We start from the raw sequence: 18248 nt of genomic DNA on the forward strand, positions 1-18248 counted from the left end.
GATTCTTAGCCTTTGTCAAGCCCCCCCCCCCACACACCTGCACGGGAAGATAGACCCCCTCCCCTCAAATGATAGAAGAGTCCCCAAACCGGCATGAGGTGGGAGGGGCAGCAGCATCCTTCCAACACCATGCATGCTCTAGATTGGGGCGGGGGGGGGGAGAGCCGTAGCCCGTTGCCTCCCACCTTTGAAGAGGGGAGCAGGGAGTCCCCGGCAGGATTAGGCATGGGGAGCAGGGAGGCGTGGCAGGCCGGCGGTGGGGAGGAGGAGGAGGGAGAGCAGAGGCCGATCTGGGACCCCTGCAAGGCGGCGAGTGAGAGCGTGGAGAGGGCGCCGCCCGAAGCAGCTCCGAAGGGAGCGCGTGAATGAGCCGAGTTAGAGGAATGAATGGGGGGCGGAGGGAGCGGGGCGGAGGCAGGCGGCTCTCGTACTCCTCCAGACGCCCTCCTCTCCTGATCTAGGGAGGTGATCGAGAGAGGAGGGAGAGGGAGAAAGAGGGCGCTGCCTGCTTGCCTGCCTGCCTTCCTCCTTCCTTCCCTCCCTCCTTCCCTCCCCCACCTCCTCTCCTCCATCACCTCCTCCCCTTCCTCCCCCCACCCCAATCTGGCCACTCTCCTCCCTCTTTCCTCCCTCCCTCCCTCTCTCTCTCTCCATCCCTCTCTCCCTCTCTCCCTCCATCCGGAAGTCTCCGTCTCTCCCTCCTTTCTCCCTCCGCCTCTCCTCCAACATGGCCGCGAAGTCGGATGGAGGAGCGGCAGGCGCCGCCGCCGCCTCCGCCTCGTCGTCGCTCGTGCGCCGGGAGGGATCCGGCGGCGGCGGTGGAGGGAGCGGCGGCGGCAGCGGCGGTGGCGGCGGGAGCTGCAGCTCGAGCTTGGCCCGGGGGTCCCGTCGAGGAGGGCCGCCGCCCCCTCCGCTGCCCAACCCGGGCAGCCCCGCCGCCTCTGGCTCTGCCTCGGCCGCCGCCCCGACGTCTCTGCTGCTGCCGGGCCGCGAGTACAGCCTGCTGGACTGCTGCTGGGTGCTGGGCGCCCTGCTCGTCTTCTTCTCGGACGGCGCCAGCGACCTGTGGCTGGCCGCGCACTACTACCTGCGCGGCGAGTACTCCTTCTTCGGGCTCACGCTGCTCTTCGTGCTGCTGCCCTCGCTCGTCGTGCAGCTGCTCAGCTTCAGGTGGTTCGTCTACGACTTCTCCGCGCCCAACAGAGCCTCGCCGGGGCCGCCCGCCGCCGCCTTCAGCACCAAGGACAGCGCCAGCACCAAGGACAGCGCCCGAGCCGGCCTCCAGCCGCCGCCGCCGCCGCCGCAGCAGCAGCCGCCTTCTCCGCGGGCTTCCTCCGGCGGCTGCTGCCGCCTCTGCGTCTGGATCCTCCAGTCCCTCATCCACCTCCTGCAACTCGGCCAGGTCTGGAGGTGAGCATGGCGAGCCAGGGGACCCGGGGGGCTGGGTGTCTGCGAGGGGCTGGGTTGCGAGCACAAAAGGCAGGCCGAGCGGTGGGCTCCCTCCATGTGCTCACCGGGGAAGCGGGGCGGGGGGCGGAGGCAGATCGTGGGAAGCCCTCCGGCTTATCCCCCCCAGGCGCTGCTCCCCATCAGAGGAAGTTTTAGGGTGGTGGGGGGCCGCGCCTCGTGAACCTCGGGGAGCAGAGGAGACGCGGCCCGCCTGGAGGGGGGCGGGGGCTCCGAGCCAGAGGGAGGGGGGAACCATCCCCGTGGCAGGAGGAAAAGAGAGCAGCCATACAGCCCTCTGGCACGCCGGCGGTTCCTCGGCAAACCGGCCGCCGCCTCCCTGCCTCTTTATCCTTGCCCTGCCCAGCAGCACCCCACCTCCTTCTCCTCTCTCCAAAAGGGCCTGATTCAGGCCAGGGAACCTCTGTGCTCCGTTTCCCCATTCTCTTGTTCACCCCTGCAAACCAGGGGGCAGGAATTGAGCCTGTGCTTTCTTTAAGCTACACTCCCTAAAAGGTGGGCTAGAAATCTAATACACAATTCACTTTATTCTGCCATGCCTCCCAGCTCTAATTTGTAGCCTGGGGCTTTAAGGGGTCCTGGACATAGAGATACTTGTCAGCCCTTTAGCCCTGCAAGGCAACAAATCTGAGACATTTGCTGAACCATCTGGCTCCAAGCAGGGGAGGGGAGGGGAGAGGAGGTTAGCAGCACCTGGCTGGTCCCTGTTATGTATCTGAGGGACAAATCCCTCTTCCAGACCAGCTTCAAGGATGCTTAAAGGGGACTTGGCACCCTCTTTCTCTTCAGGGCCAAGTCTTGGCTTGGTATCGAAAAAGCAGCATTGATTTTGTTAAACGAATTCTCACCAGTGGGAAAGGAAGGCGACATTGGAGTCACTGATTTGGTGCTCTGTGTGGAGATGTTTTAAGTGCTGTACTAAATATGATTTATCTAAGGTACTGCAATGTGGGGGGGGGGGGAGAGAGAGAGAGAGAGATAGAGAGAAGGAGGGGAGAGAGAAGGGTTGCCATGACATAACTGGGTGTCTCTGCTGTTAAACTGTATCCTTGCATATCATTGACCAGAGGGAACGGGACCCATGAAATGAAAGGTTGGAGGGCAAGGCAATCATGGGTTCTTTCAAGGGGAGAAGGTGTCAGAAATAGAATTAGATTCTTCACCCCAGGAGACACATGCGTGACGGGGTGAGCAGAAGGTTAGAAGGTTATAGTGCATCCCAGTCATACTTCACTGTCATGACAGCCCTGTTAGGCAGGCATGGCGGGGTGGGGAGGGGGGCAATGTAGTGTCCACCATCCCATTCTGCTTCTCAGAGAAACCTGAGAAGCACTTCCTCCTCCTTTACTCCACGCCTCCGACTTTCTAAGAATTCACCAGAGCGTGCTGAGCTGTCCTGTTCATAACAGGTCCCCAACCCCATTGGCTGGAGCCCTGGACATTTGGAGGGCACCAGGCTGAGGAAGGCTGATCCGAGACATTGTTTGGTTCCTTTTGCTGGCACTGGTGGTGGTGGTGGTGGGGAGTGCCATGCCCCACCCCAGCAACTGAGGCTAGCAGATCATTGCTACATGGGAGCTCTCAGACAACCACAGCCTGTTTTGACACAGTGCCTTTGATTCCATTGAAATGAAAGGCCCTCTCCAATTTGAGACGAGGGCAGAAGCTGTGTGCGTGTTTTCCAGCCAGAGCTCTCCTCTTCACCCCCCACCCCACCCATCCTCCTCTTCTTCCCTTCATTTTATCCACAGCCCCCCACCCCACCCCACTCCCTGAGACCACCTCCAAAGGAGCTGAGACCGGGGAGGAGCCAAGTAGGCCCCTGGGAGGCGGCTTAAGAGGGAGAACGCAGATGGAGTAGGTGCACTGAATGACTCTCCAGCAACCACCTCCACTCCAGGGCTCTTAGATGATCATTTCCTGGCAGGTCTATTTCCTCAGGCCAGACTATTGAGCTGACCTTTCGCTTCTCCCCCCCCCACCCACCCACACACTCCAGACAGCTCTCCTTTTCCTGAGCCTCAGAGCTCCCTCCCTCCACACGGCACAACCGGTCTGTAATGGATCTTCCTGCTAGGGAAGTTGGAGCTGAGCTGGAGACAATGGTGAATTTCTGAAAGAGTCTGCTTAGCTTATTCATCGATCGCTGCAAATTGGAGCTGCAGAAGGGAGTTCTCGCCCCTTACGCTCCAGTGTAAGGTGAAGTCTCGTCTGGCTCCCAGGGATGCCATGTGGTGGGTGTTCCCCCCGCTCCTGCTACCCGTGGCCTTGCTCAGGCAGGACGGGTGGACGCCTGGAGAAGGAAGGAACGCAGAGCGCACATCCTTAATACGGTACAGAGCTTTGCCTTCTTGGCTGCTCCTCTCCCCATTCAAAAGAAGGCAAGCCACGTCCCCCTCCCATTCATGATTCCAGCCCATTCTCATCGCAGCTGTTGACATGGGGAATTGACAAGGGAAAGCGGCAGAATGTGCTCTTCATGGAGAAATGCAGCCTCAGTGGATTTCATCGGTTTGCAACATCGCGCCAGTCTGAATTTTCCCTGACACTGGGGATTGCCACGTGTGGAGCTTGCAAAAGGCTCTGGCAGGTTTCCTTTTGTGCAGCTCACCATCGAAAGCTTTTTGTGGTTTTGTTCTGTGCTGCTTGGACGTTGAGGAGCCCCCCCCTACCCCCCCCCACACACATTTATTCAGCTGCTGTAAGGACGGGCTCAAGTTGTTGCAGATTCATGAAGTACAGCTTGTCGGTTATGAATGGAGGAAATTGCTGATTGCTAGCTGAAGAAAATTACAGTGAGAAAAGCATGATGATTCAGTTTGGGCATGGAGATGTATCAGGGCCTTGACTTGAGCTGCAGGACTTAACCCTGAGACCCCAAAGTATTTGTGATGCATTTGAGTGACTTGCAATGAAGGTTGCTACAAGTGGTTTCAGCACAGAGAACCAGAAATTTATTGGGAGGGGGCTGGAGAAGGGAAGGGAAGCACCCAGGGGCTGAAATCTCCCGAATTTCTTCTCTCTTGTGACTTAGTGGGTTCAGTCTGCATACAGTGTACTGGGTTCAGAAAATCGTGTTGGTGCCCTTAGTCCCAGCTACATCACACAGCCTGGCCTGGACCCCCTAATCTGTTTTACTGCCACACCCATGGTGCAGGATGCGACCCCCTCGAAATAATCAATGGCAGCCCAGTTGGCTTCCATACATGGAATAGGGAGTGGGGGGAATGTGGCCCTTTGCTTCAAGCAGCAAAATGCCTTGGGCGAGTCCTGTGTGTGCCCTGGCACAGGATCCACTCAGACCACTGCTTTGGCATGGGAGCGCTGGTCAGAAAATAAACAGAACGGTGTGTACCCTGAGCATCTGCAGGGCACAGCATGTGATACTGGACACTGGATTCAGCTTCCTATCTCCACTGTATCTTCAAAATATCTTAGTGGCTGCAGAGCTATGCTAGAAAGTGGGCGAGCAATACCCACCGAAACCTCAAAAGCCAGAGGAGTGGCTGGATGAGACTCCCAGTTGCCAGGGGCAGAGCTTCAGTGCCTTTCCGCATTCCTTGGCCCTTCCTACAAACTATCAAAGCTGGTTTGAATCAGGCCAAAGAAAATAAACTGGGCAAATTTGCCCACCATGTGCAGGTTGCATAATTCAGCTTGTCTTGGATTGCCCAGGCACAGGGCAATGTATTGTTTGTGTGGGTGACACCCAGCCCTGAAAATAAGCTACCAGGTATGAATGGGTTTTAAGCCACTTGGGTCGATTATGCGGTGTATTTACAATGCAGGCAAACCAAGAATGCACGTTTGCTAGATAGGCACATGATGATAGGAGCTGAAGCTCAGGGACCTGTTAATTCCCCAGAGTGGACTTTGAGAGAGACTCCCACTGTGCCCTAATCGCCTGGCCAGGCTGCTTCCTCTTTGCTCTTTGACCTCATTCCAGCAATCTGCATGTGCTCAGACACCATCTTAAACTAAACTGAAGTATGTCTATGTAACTGGATTACCATTTTAAGCCTGCCTGAACAAAGCTGTTGTTATCTGTTACTCTTCAACAAGTATTTTGAGAGAGTAAATGTAAATTTTACCTTTTACAAGATTGTCTGTGTGATTATTGTTTTAAGGGGGGGAATACGAGGAAAATCCCTTCTGCTTTATAGCATCCCGGATTACTTAAACTAAAATGCTAAAATTAGCCTATCAAAGCTTCCCTTTTAAACTGCAAAGGGATGGGACTCTGCTGAACTCAGGGTGAAGAAGAAGAAGAAGAGTTTGGATTTGATATCCCGCTTTATCACGACCCGAAGGGACTAACATTCTCCTTTCCCTTCCTCCCCCACAACAAACACTCTGTGAGGTGAGTGGGGCTGAGAGACTTCAAAGAAGTGTGACTAGCCCAAGGTCACCCAGCAGCTGCATGTGGAGGAGCGGAGACGCGAACCCGGTTCACCAGATTACAAGTCTACCGCTCTTAACCACTACACCACACTGGCTGAGGAAGGAAGGATAATATCAAATAAATATATCCTCTCCTAGCATCTATACACATCTCTACAAACAAACCCGCTGATCTGCTGGATTATAAACAGGCATGGCAATTGGTACAAAGTTTCCCTTTTCTATTCTCCTGCCTGGCCCTCTCCTCTTTCTGATCTGCTCCACCAGGCAGGGCATTAAGCCAATTAAAGCTGTCCCTCTCAGAGAGGCCCTCCTGGCCACTGATGCTCTTGAGCTGTGTATCAGTCTCTTCCTAATCTTGGGATTTGTGGCACTTGCTCCACTGACCAGTTAAATGCGGTTTGCTAAACCCATTAGTGAGGCTGGATTTGGTGCAGGAAGTAGACAGTTGTTTCTAAGAAGTGATGAATTATTGCTAGATGAACTGTGCCCGGGAAGAGGAGAATGTGAGCCTGGGCTCCCTCCCGACCCCCTCCCCTTGCATCTCATAAGCTCCTTTATAGCACGGTTCTGGAGACGGTGCCTGTTGTGCGCAGTAGATATAAGGGCTCGTACCACAGTTCTGTGACGAAAGGCATCCCTTGCATGCCAGCGGTGCCAGGTTCAATCTCTGGCATCTGATCGTAGGATATTTGGCTTGTAAGACTGTTGCCTGCTAGCATGCACTATGCTTGGCTACATGGACCCATGCTCTGACTTGGTAGGGGGTGGGTTTGTTTTCTCAAACTCCCCAATTTCATCTCTGCAATTGCAATATGTGTGTGTGTGTGTGTACCTGTGTGCACCTCTGTGCAAGGCCTGGTATCTGGTCCCTGAGCATAATTTTGCACCAAAACATTTTTTCTCCTTCAAAAATCGCAGAATCTGTTTCCATGCAAAACCAACTATAGCGGTTGTGGTTTACTTCGTTGCTGAGAGGCTGCGTTTGTGAGGAGCCTGCAATTCTGAAATGAATTTTCTTAGAGGCTAATAATGTTGAGCCTCCCTGAGGCAACTCATGCATTGCACAATTCCTCCATCATGCAGTCATTGTGGACCAGTGGTTCCCAAAGTGGCCAGTGGTGCCCCCTGGTGGGAAGTGGAATTACCTAGCGGGGTGCTAAGAGAGAAAGGAGCAGCTGGGGGGGGGGGTTCTGGAGGTGCAAATGACTATCAGAGTTTGGGAAGCTGGATCAAGTTCATAAATTACGTTGAATTAACTAAACTAAGTAGTTTCAATTGGGTTTTGGATAAATGTGCAATTAATTGTCATGCTTTTGAATATTATTGTGTTATTATTTTCCTTAGTGGGTCGTGAAAACTGATGTTCTGAGCAATGCTTTTTATAGGGTAGGTGGCCGGGGAGGGGCAGTTGCCCCTTTACACTGGTGTAAAGATGATACTGAGCTAGATGGGCTGACTCAGTTCAAGGCAGTTCCCTATGTTCCTATATAGCTTGGTTCATGTGTGACCTTCTGTGCAGACTGATCACTGAACAGGCAGGTTTTCTGTCCATGGTACCGCCTTGGAACCAAAAGTGATCTTGAGCCATTGTCACATGCAGTGATTCTCACAGAAGCTGCATGGTAATTCCTACAGGAAAGTGCCTTTCATGAAAGGAGGTGGTCTGCCTTCCTTGCCTTGCGTCCAGAAGCCTCTTCTCCTGCCGTAGCACCAATGTGATGTGCTTGTGAAGATATAATTAACCACCTTAACATGATGAGCCCGTCTGCATCTGTCTTGGGCTGATAAGATTTCCAAGGTGGGGAGATTCCCCCGTGCCTTGTTACAAGAGGTCAAAGCCCTGTTCTCATCATGTACATTGTAGAACTGTCAAGAGGGAAACAAAGACCCTTCAGGCATAGTCAGATGTTGAGGGGACAATTTTTGCACAGGTTTTCAGGTGCTTTTCACCTATCATGTATCCCCAGTCCACCCCCTGCCAATACTCAGTTGCTCAGGGAACTAGACAGTTTGCAGTCTGACTTCTGTGAGGGATGCAAACATTGCATGAATGGGAGCTAAGCCTAATTGCTGTGTGTGAGCAGGGCTAAAGAAGGGAGGCCACGCCAGATCTAGACACATCATGGTCCATTCATTGCCACTCCAAATTTAAATAGATGGGGAGAAAAAATTCCCAGGGGGAGCTTTCTTGCCAACATAAAATAAAGCAGAGAGCTGTAATTTTGGATATCTTATTAAACAGTGAAGGTGCCTGCATGGTGTCAATAGGCAGGGAGTTCCAGAGTATAGGTGCTGCCCCTAAAAAGATCCAGTTTTTTACAAACGCAGAATGGGTGTTATGTGGCAGTATTGACTCTGGATTCGGATTAGTGCTATTGCTCTGCTGTTTTTTGAGTTGTATGTATTGGCCTTTTTAATTGTGACCGCGAGTTTAGATTGCATATGTATCATTTTAGAATGGCACCTAACTTGGAAGGGCACTGCTAGGAAGCAGAGCGTACCTTGAAATAATACAAAAAAGTAGGGTAGATCCAGGTTGCAGCCATACGGGAGTCTCTATCCAGTTCAAGAGCTCTTGAAACTTTGCAGGCCCAGCTGGAACAAATGGGCCATGAGCAAGAATCCACTACGGGCCATATGAAGCAACCACAGAGGTCCCCTGGGGGTGCCAAAGCGTCTTGTGGCAGCAGCCCTGAGCAAATCTGAAGGGTTTGTCAATCTGCGCGCAGTTGCACAGATCAAGCGTTTCTGAATTGTTTCCCCCCGGCATGCATTTCATGGTGGGAACAAGCACCCCCTGTCCACATACATGAGAGATCTGTGTGAGAGTTCATAAGGGCTGCTTTGAGTTGTAGCCCTTGGTTGCCAAAGACTCGGAAACTTAATGGGGGCTTGCAGGCTGCAATTTTGTGCACACTTCCTAGGGGGTGAGGCCCAATGAGATCAGTAAACCTGCCTAGGACTGTGCTGTAGGAAGAACTTGCACAAAATAAGTAAATGAGTATTTTGCACAGCTTGCTACCTTTTCCTTCCAGTCCTTATCTGCTTTTTCATGCTATCCTTTGCACACACACCCACACACCCTTCTCTCCTTTGTTCGTTTGTTCGTTCCTTCCTTCCTTCCTTCCTTCCTTCCCTCCTTCCCTCCTTCCTTCCTTCCTTGTTTACATTTGTGCAAAACCCAAACAGTATGCTCTAAGTAGATCTTGCAAATAATGATGCACATTTATGCAGCAAAGGATGGCTGCACAGCTAATTGTGACTTCACATGGCTACTAAGATAAAATCATGGAATTGTAGAGTTGGAAGGGACCCTGAGGATCATTTAGTCCAACCCCCTGCAACAAAGGAATACGCGTACAGGGATCAAACCTGCAACCTTTGCACCATCAGCACCACACTCTAGCCAACTGAGCTATCCAGGCCGATAGCCACAACGGCTACGATCTCCCTCCACAGCTGGAGGCAATATACCACTGAATACCAATTGCAAGGAAGGAGAGAGGCTGCTGCGGTGCTCAGGTCTTGCTTGTGGGCTTCCCATTGGGGCCTCAGGTTGATCCTTGTGAGAATAAGACACTGGACTAGATGGGTCCTTGGTCTGATCCAGCAGGCCCTTCTTGTGTTCTTCTGTCCATAAGGTGCCAAGATGCGAAAGAAAGAGGACAGGACTCCCCACGTGCAGGAGCTAAACTTCTGCCTGTGCTTTGACCACCTGCTGTGCCTCTGCCTCCCACCTGGATAGGGCAAGAGTAGAACTGAGTCCTCTTCCTATATAGCAGGTGGGAGTGAGCAGAAGAGTTGTGGAATGAGGCAGCAGCTGAATACCACCTGGGGTTATTTTAAAAGGCAACAAGGAACTCCAGGCGAGGATCTGGCAATCCTAAGCACCTTTACTTTCCAACGACTTTGTGCCCAAGGCAGCCAATTTTGTGCACCACGAAAGACAGCAAATTGCGAGGTATTTAAAGTATCATTATGTTATTGCTGGGTGAGGACAATTTGAGTTTTCTATCTCATCTCCCAAGGGTGCCATATGCAAATCGTCCAAATTTCTATCTCCTACTCCAGGCTTCCTCAACCTCGGCCCTCCAGATGTTTATGATGGGAATTGTAGTCTCAAAACATCTGGAGGGCTGAGGTTTAGGAAGCCTGTCCTACTCAGTTCGCAATTTCTCAAGTGAGAGGTGTTGGGACTTAGACCTGTTCACAGATCAGACCTTGCATTTCCACAGGCCCTATGCCTTTAAGAAGCTGTGCAGCAGGTAGAAATTCAACAGGTGCAATCTAGCTTACTGCAGCCCCACCAAATTGGGAAAGGCTTGACCTGTTGAATTTCTGCTTGCTGTGCAGTTGTTAAAGGCATAGGGCAGGAAACCTGCTAGGTGGGGAAATTGTGGTGACCCCAGTCATGCTATGGAAGCATTTATCTCTAACCCCTTGACATTTGGCAGGCTGGTTGTGATTTAAGAGTGGTAAGGGAAAGGTTCTCTGCACATGCACCGATGACACCCTATGCCTGCTCCTTTACGCTGCAAAAAAGCGGGCAAATTGGGGGGCACGTGTGAAAGAAGACAAAGCTCTTGCATCCTTAACAACTGTGCAGAAGAGGGCATTTCAGAAGGCATGGGTTGGCATACAAGCCCTTTGGCAGAGAGGCGGCATAGAAATAAACTACGACATAATGATATGCATCCTGGTGATATCCTGGCTCATATTAAGCTCTGCCACTGCTGCCATCTGAAAGTGCCAGTTCCTTGCTTTTGCATGGAGATCGTACTGCTAGCCTGTTATTGTGCTTGCCCTAAGTTTCCCACAAGGTGAGAAGTTTGAGGCTGCCCAGACACAGTGCTTGTGTGGGTTTGTTTTCTTTTTCCGGATGACTGGAAGCTCATGGTGTTTTGCAATATTTTATTAGCAAGTGTTATGTATGCAGGCAAAGGTGAAGTTGCAGCTTAATTCTCCAACAGAGAGCTGACTTCATTGTTTCACATCAGATCTCCAGAGTGAGACACAACCCTATATCTCACGATCCTCTCTTTCTCCCAAAAACTACTGCTGCTGCCTGTCTCCTTTCCCTGCCTTTCAGCTGCATCACAGACCGAGGTCACTTCTGAAAGAACTGTTTATTGAACATTCATCCTGACTTTTTGCACAAAGTTTGCAGGGAGGTTGTATAAGTTTGTTCTTGGTATGAGCTTTCATGTATCTGAAGAAGTGTGCATGCACACGAAAGCTCATACCAAGAACAAACTTAGTTGGTCTCTAAGGTGCTACTGGAAGGAATTTTTTATTTTATTTTGTTTTGACTATGGCAGACCAACATGGCTACCTATCTGCTGTTGACTGATAATTCATTTTGATTGGGTTGCAAAGAGGTTATGTACACATCCTCACATCAATTGCTATCTCAAACTTGCATTGCATTCCCCCTTTTGCAAAATCCCCCCTTTTTTTAGGGAAGCAGGCTTGGGGCACAAGAGTGTCAGATCCACTGTGTAACCTGAATTTTCCATTATGCAAGTGAATCGCATCTGCAACATACTGGGAATCTGGAAGCAGTCTACAGATTACATCATTCTTAGCTGGAATGAGAGGAAGAGACTGCATAAGACCCTTTAGGGCAGAGGTCCCCAAACTAAGGCCCCGGGGGCTGGATGCGGCCCAATCGCCTTCTAAATCCGGCCCGCGGACAGTCCAAGAATCAGTGTGTTTCTACATGAGTAGAATGTGCCCTTTTATGGTGTTTAAAATGCATCTCTGGGTTATTTGTGGGGCATAGGAATTCGTTCATATTTTTTTCCAAAATATAGTCTAGCCCCCCACAAGGTCTGAGGGACAGTGGACCGGCCCACAGCTGAAAAAGTTTGCTGACCCCTGCTTTAGGGTCTGCAGGGATTTCCTAGCCATTTAGAAAGCACCCACTCCCCATTTAAAGCTAGCAGTCTCCCTAACAAAAGATAGCAATTGCTCTGGCCCCATTAACCCTCTCCTGTCCAATGGCCCCTATCTCCAACAATACACTGTCTTGAAAGCCTGAAAATTATAGTATTTGGAAGGCAGATCTGTATGGTGCACAGGAAAATATATAGATTTGGGGCAACTTAAATGTTTAAAAATGCATTAGCTAGGTGGGTAGTAAGGAGATCCTTACCCTCTAACCATACGTGCTGAATGGCTACAATGCCTATTTTCTCACAGGGTGCTGGAGTGAACTGAATTTGTTCCAAAAAATGGGACTCACCTGCCAAGCGTTGCTATTTGATCTCAGATTTGTATCATTCTGTATTGAGCTGAAATATTGAAAAGTGTAGCATTCGGGAATCACGGAATCATGGAATTATAGAGTTGGAAGGGACCCCAAGGGCCATCTAGTCCAACCCCCTGCACTGCAAGAATCTCAGCTAAAGCAGCCCTGGCAGATGGCCATCCAACCTCCGCTTAAAAACTTCCCAAGGAGGAGAGGTCCACCATCTCCCAAGGCAGATCGTTTCACTGTTGAACAGCTCTTACTGTCAGAAAGTTTTTTCTGATGTTTAGTTGGAAGTGAGATATTGCAGTATATGAAGCTTAGCTGACTTGCACAACTCCTCTCAGGTTGCCGTTTTCATTATGTATTGAGAATGATTTGTGCACTTTCAACCTTGAAAGTCGAACGGAATCTGTTCCGGAAGTCTGTTAGACTTCCAAAACGTTTGGAAACCAAAGCACAGAACCCACAGAACCTGCGTCGGACATTTGGGTTCCAAAAGAACGTTCAAAAACTGTGACACTCACTTCCGGGTATTGATAATTCAGGAGCTGATTTATTTGAGAGCCAAGGCATTTGAGATCCAAGGTACAACTGTACTGTTTCGCTCCTGCAGAGGTTTTAGGGGGGACTTTATTTCCACAAAGCTCACATCCCACAACTTCCTGCTTGTAACTTTTCCTACCACAAATATTCTGGGTTTTGCTTCTTGCACTATAACAGAGGTGGATTTGTTGTTGTTGTTTAGTCGTTGAGTCGTGTCCGACTCTTCGTGACCCCATGGACCAGAGCACGCCAGGCACTCCTGTCTTCCACTGCCTCTCGCAGTTTGGCCAAACTCATGTTGGTAGCTTCGAGAACACTGTCCAACCATCTCATCCTCTGTCGTCCCCTTCTCCTTGTGCCCTCCATCTTTCCCAACATCAGGGTCTTTTCCAGGGAGTCTTCTCTTCTCATGAGGTGGCCAAAGTATTGGAGCCTCAGCTTCAGGATCTCTCCATCCAGTGAGCACTCAGGGCTGATTTCCTTCAGAATGGATAGGTTTGATCTTCTTGCAGTCCATGGGACTCTCAAGAGTCTCCTCCAGCACCATAATTCAAAAGCATCAATTCTTTGGCGATCAGCCTTCTTTGTGGTCCAGCTCTCACTTCCATACATCACTCCTGGGAAAACCATAGCTTTAAGTATACGGACCTTTGTCGGCAAGGTGATGTCTCTGCTTTTTAAGATGCTGTCTAGGTTTGTCATTGCTTTCCTCCCAAGAAGCAGGCGTCTTTTAATTTCGGGACTGCTGTCACCATCTGCAGTGATCATGTATCCCAAGAAAGTAAAATCTCTCACTGCCTCCATTTCTTCCCCTTCTATTTGCCAGGAGGTGATGGGACCAGTGGCTATGATCTTAGTTTTTTTTGATGTTGAGCTTCAGACCATATTTTGCACTCTCCTCTTTCACCCTCATTAAGAGGTTCTTTAAGTGGATTTAGGGCAGCGCAACTGTTTCCACTGCACTAGGTGCCAAGCTAAGCGGGGGACACCCCAGGGTGCTGCATCTATGACACAGCATGAGCGGAACAGAAGATGAGAAGTGGGGGAATGCCAAACTTTGGCTTCGTGCAGGGCACTGCTGAAATTTGAAAAACCAAAGTCTGCCCCTGCACCACAGCACAAGAGTGCTCTTCCCTCCCCCCCACCAGCAAATGGCAATAATAAGGTAACGTTGGGAAAGCGTTGCAGAACAATTGCCCAAATGGAATGGTGTGTAGACGGTCCAGTACAAATCCACCACTATTATTGTGTGCAGAATGTCATTTTGCAGAATACACCCACAAAAAAATGGGCAACTGCTTGTGAGCTGAGGATTTATTTGCTTTTCACAAGTTTGGCACACTAACATATTCTGCTGTAATGTATCTGGAATGCAGAAGCAAGATGTTATGGGATAATGCACATGGCTGTCCAGTGTGTGTGTGTGTGTGTGTTTGTAGTAAAGACCGTGAAGTCCAGGGTCTATAATTACCCAGCTGCACCATGGCTGGCTGAGGCTGATGAGAAATGTTGTCTGAAGCATGTGAAGGGCGCCAGGTTGGGGAGGCTGATTTAACATCTGCAAGGGGGTGCTTCCATATTATGGGTTCGCCCACATTTCTGCTTGTCCTGGTCCTAGGAAGCATGGGTCTGAGCGGTTTTCCACTTCCCCTGTGTTTTCTAGGCACGGGTCCAAACTGTTTTCTGTTTGCCTCGCTGCTTCCCCAGGGAAAACCTGCTCTTTACTGCTGAATCGGAGCAAACATCAGTCCGTGGAAAACCCGATAGATATTGGCTCCGATCCAGCGGTAAAGATCAGGTTTTACTGGGGGGAAGTGGTGGGACTGGCAGAAGTCAAGATGAGCCCTAAGAACTGTAATACAAGCTGCCGCTCGTCTCCGGTCAGAGACTGGCAGTAATTTTGGTTTTGTCATCGTGCCAGGGAATAACCGTCAACCAGCTCAGCAGTGGGACTTCTGAGAATGATTAGAGGTTATAGTGGACAGCAAACTGAATCTGAGTCAACAGTGTGGCTTTAGAGAAGGGGTGAGACAACCTCGGGGAAAGGGCTGGGAGTCTGTTAACTCTTCCTAGCCATGACAGCTAAATTGAACCTCTATGGTCAGAGACCACGTAGCTCTCTCTGTGTATGGGATGCTGGAGAGAAGCAAGAGATGATTGGCCATCACATTCAGGCGCTGCTTGAGAGATTCCAGAGGCATCGGGTTGACAGGTTCCGTAGAGTGCTTGCCCATTCACTCCTTGCTTGGACACCTCCAGACAACCTGTCTTCCTGATTTGTTTGCAGGGAGATTAGACATTGCCGGCTATTCAATTAGCATTCACTCTGATTTGTTTGCAGAGGCCAGTTGCATCAAAGCAAGGGCTATCTCTTTCCCACCTCTTTCCTTATTGCAAAAAGACTGATCCTTTGAGGAAGTGGGCGTGTTGCGCAAACTATAAATTGTGCAGCCTAAACTTGCTGGCGTGTGACTGATTCCCACCCTGAAGTCTGCTAGTGTGCCTCTTGGCTGTTGACACTTTACTCCCACAAGATATAGGGCAGCTTCAAAAGAGGATGAAACAAATTCATGGGGGAGGAGGCACTCCTGTCTAAAACATCTGGAGGGCACTAGGTTGGCAAAGACAGCCTTAACCCTCCTCGTCTGCCTTTTGAAAGAGTGACGCTTCTAACCGTGTGCGGTGACATTTCAGGTGCCTTAGCCTTTTGTCGCATCTCCACAGTTCAGAACAGTATCGCTGTTTTCTTTCTACGGATATAGCGTGCTGAAGCTCATTGTCACTTGCCTGTCCCTGCAGCCATGTGGTGTTCAGCAGTGTGGACAGAACACAAGAGGGATGAGCATGTTAAAAAATAAAATAAATGCCATGCCCCGTGAAGTGTGTGAGAAGAGCCTGCAATTCCTCACGTAGCTTGCAGTGGTAGAGCAAGGAGTGTGCCTGCGAGGCTGGGAGCATCATGAGCAAAAAAGGAGAGCTTGCAGAATTAGGCCAAAGGACAATTTTGTCAAGCACCCTATCCTTACCAGGTGCCTATGGGAAGCCTAGAATCAGGCCCTGAGTGCAACAGGCCTTTCCCTGCTTACGATTCCCCGTTACACTTCAACCGCATGCTGCCTCCATCCTTGCCTTAGTAGCCTTTGTTAGCCTCATCCAACTCCATGAATTAAGGGCTGTCCCATAGAAGAGGGAGCAAGTTTGTTTCCTCCCATTCTGGATGGTAGGACTCGAACCCATGGTTTCAAGTTACAAGAAAGGAGATTCCGACTAAACATCAGGGAAAACTTCCTGGTGGTAAGAGCTATTTTCTGGCGGTAAGAAAACTTTCTGGCGGTAAGGATAATGACAAGCTGGAACGTGTCCAGAAGAGGGCAACCAAAATGGTCAAAGGCCTGGAAACAATGCCTTATGAGGAACGGCTTAGGGAGCTGGGTATGTTTAGCCTGGAGAAGAGAAGGTTAAGGGGGGATATGCTAGCCATGTTCAAATATATAAAAGGATGTCATATAGGGCAGGGAGAAAGGTTGTTTTCTGCTGCTCCAGAGAAGCGGACACGGGGCAATGGATACAAACTACAAGAAAGAAGATTCCACCTAAACATTAGGAAGAACTTCCTGACAGTGAGAGCTGTTTGACAGTGGAATTTGCTGCCAAGGAGTGTGGTGGAGTCTCCTTCTTTGGAGGTCTTTAAGCAGAGGCTTGACAGCCATCTGTCAGGAATGCTTTGATGGTGCTTCCTGCTTGGCAGGGGGTTGGACTGGATGGCCCTTGTGGTCTCTTCCAACTCTAGGATTCTATGATTCTATGATTCTGTTTGACAGTGGAACAGCCTCCTTCGGGAGGTTGTGGATTCTTCTTCCATGGAGGTTTTTTAAACAGAGGTTGGATGGCCATCTGTCATGGATGCTTTAGTTGAGCATTGCAAGGGACTGGACTGGATGATGCTTGGGAGCCCTTTCCAGCTCTACAATTCCATGTTTCTGTGAATTTGTCCAATCCACTTTTAAAGCCATCTAGGTCCAAGGCCATCACTTGCTCCCATGGGATTGAGTTACTTAGTTACTTACTATGAACTGTGTGAAGAAGTCCCTTCTGCTGTTTGTCCCAAATGGATCCCCAACAACGAGCTCTGCAAGGAGCTGGCTTCTGGCACCAGGTCCATTGGCGGACCAACTCTGTGTTACAAAGGAAAAGGTAAAGGGACCCCTGACCGTTAGGTCCAGTCGCGGACGACTCTGGGGTTGTGGCGCTCATCTCGCTTTACTGGCCAAGGGAGCCGGCGTACAGCTTCCAGGTCCTGTGGCCACCATGACTAAGCCGCTTCTGGCGAACCAGAGCAGTGCACAGAAACACTGTTTACCTTCCCGCTGGAGTGGTACCTATTTATCTACTTGCACTTTGACGTGCTTTCGAACTGCTAGGTGTGCAGGAGCTGGGACCGAGCAACGGGAGCTCACCCCGTTGCGGGGATTCGAACCGCCGACCTTCTGATCGGCAAGCCCTAGGCTCTGTGGTTTAACCCACAGCACCACCCGCTGTCTCTGTGTTACAAAGATGCATGCAAATGTCACATGAAGGCTGGAGTACCTGGAGACAGACAGTCAGGTTGTGCACCCACAGCAGAGACCAGAGGTGGAATGACTGCTGGGAGAAGCACAGAGCGAAGAAATGCCAAGGTGCATTTGCAGCACCACAACCGGATGCCTTCTTCTGCCCCAGCTGCAACAAAACATGTCTCTCCCCTATGGGCCTCTACAGCCACAGCTGGCGCTGTGACCTTCCAGTTGTTTGGCTTCACCCCAAAAGGAGCACTCTTCCATCGTCTCTTGAGACAAACGGATGCCAATAACTGGATAACCCCACTGGATTTTAGTGTCCTCAGAGAGGGATGCAAAACTTTTCTCTGTCCGCTTTCTCTGCATCTTCTTATATAGCCCTATCCTCACCCCATCCTCTGATTTCCACCGAAACTTTGCTGCTCTCTGGAATGGCTTTCTCTTTTTTGCTAGGTGGCCCATATGCACTAAATGAGAGCCGCCATGGTTTAGTGGTTTACAGCAGGGGGCGGCAAGGTTAATCTTGCCTGGGCCGGATTGGTCCTGCGGAGATCCCTCCGTGGGCCTGCGATTTTCGTCGCGTGCACAGATACGATTTTCAGCACCTGTGTCTGTGCAGACGTGCTTTCCGGCACCGCAGAAGCGAGTTCCCATGCCGCACCAGTTTAGTGCAGCGTGTGGCCGGGCAACTTGGTTTGGGGGCAGCTTGTGGGCTTGTCAAACAACCTCTGCGGGCCGCTTCTGGCCCATGGGCCTTAGGTTGCTGACCCCCGGTTTACAGCATTGGACTAGGGACTGGGAGTCCCGGGTTCAGATCCCCCCTCTGTCATGAAGCTCTCTGGGTGACTTTAGGCCAGTCCCCCCTTCCCTCAGCCAAACCTAATTTACAAGGTTGTGAGGATGGAATCGGGAGAGGAGACCCATCTGTGCCATGCTGAGTTTTTAAACAACAGTAAAATAACAAGAGAAGACCCTCGCAGGATCTGACCACTTAATCCTGCTCTTCCCCACCCCAGCAGCCCCTC

General features: G+C 50.6%; 2 protein-coding genes across 3 annotated transcripts in view; both read left to right on the forward strand.

Annotated features, from left to right (window-relative positions):
• Window positions 1–727: 727 nt before the first annotated feature.
• LOC117049260 (XK-related protein 7-like) lies at window positions 728–1414 on the forward strand. The gene has a single exon (XM_033154000.1). It carries the CDS (start codon window positions 728–730, stop codon window positions 1412–1414), a length of 687 nt encoding a protein of 228 aa, XP_033009891.1.
• The window catches only part of LOC117049162 (XK-related protein 7-like), a 44520-nt gene continuing 27480 nt past the window's right edge, over window positions 1209–18248 (forward strand). The window contains exons 1-2 of one of the 2 annotated variants that reach the window (XM_033153862.1): window positions 1209–1274; window positions 1335–1410. The gene's annotated coding sequence lies outside the window, so the exon portion shown is untranslated. Of the gene's footprint in view, window positions 1276–1334; window positions 1411–18248 lie in introns of both variants that reach the window. The other variant, XM_033153863.1, reaches the window with a different exon arrangement.

Source organism: Lacerta agilis, chromosome 6, assembly GCF_009819535.1.
Source record: "Lacerta agilis isolate rLacAgi1 chromosome 6, rLacAgi1.pri, whole genome shotgun sequence".
Taxonomy (NCBI): domain Eukaryota; kingdom Metazoa; phylum Chordata; class Lepidosauria; order Squamata; family Lacertidae; genus Lacerta; species Lacerta agilis.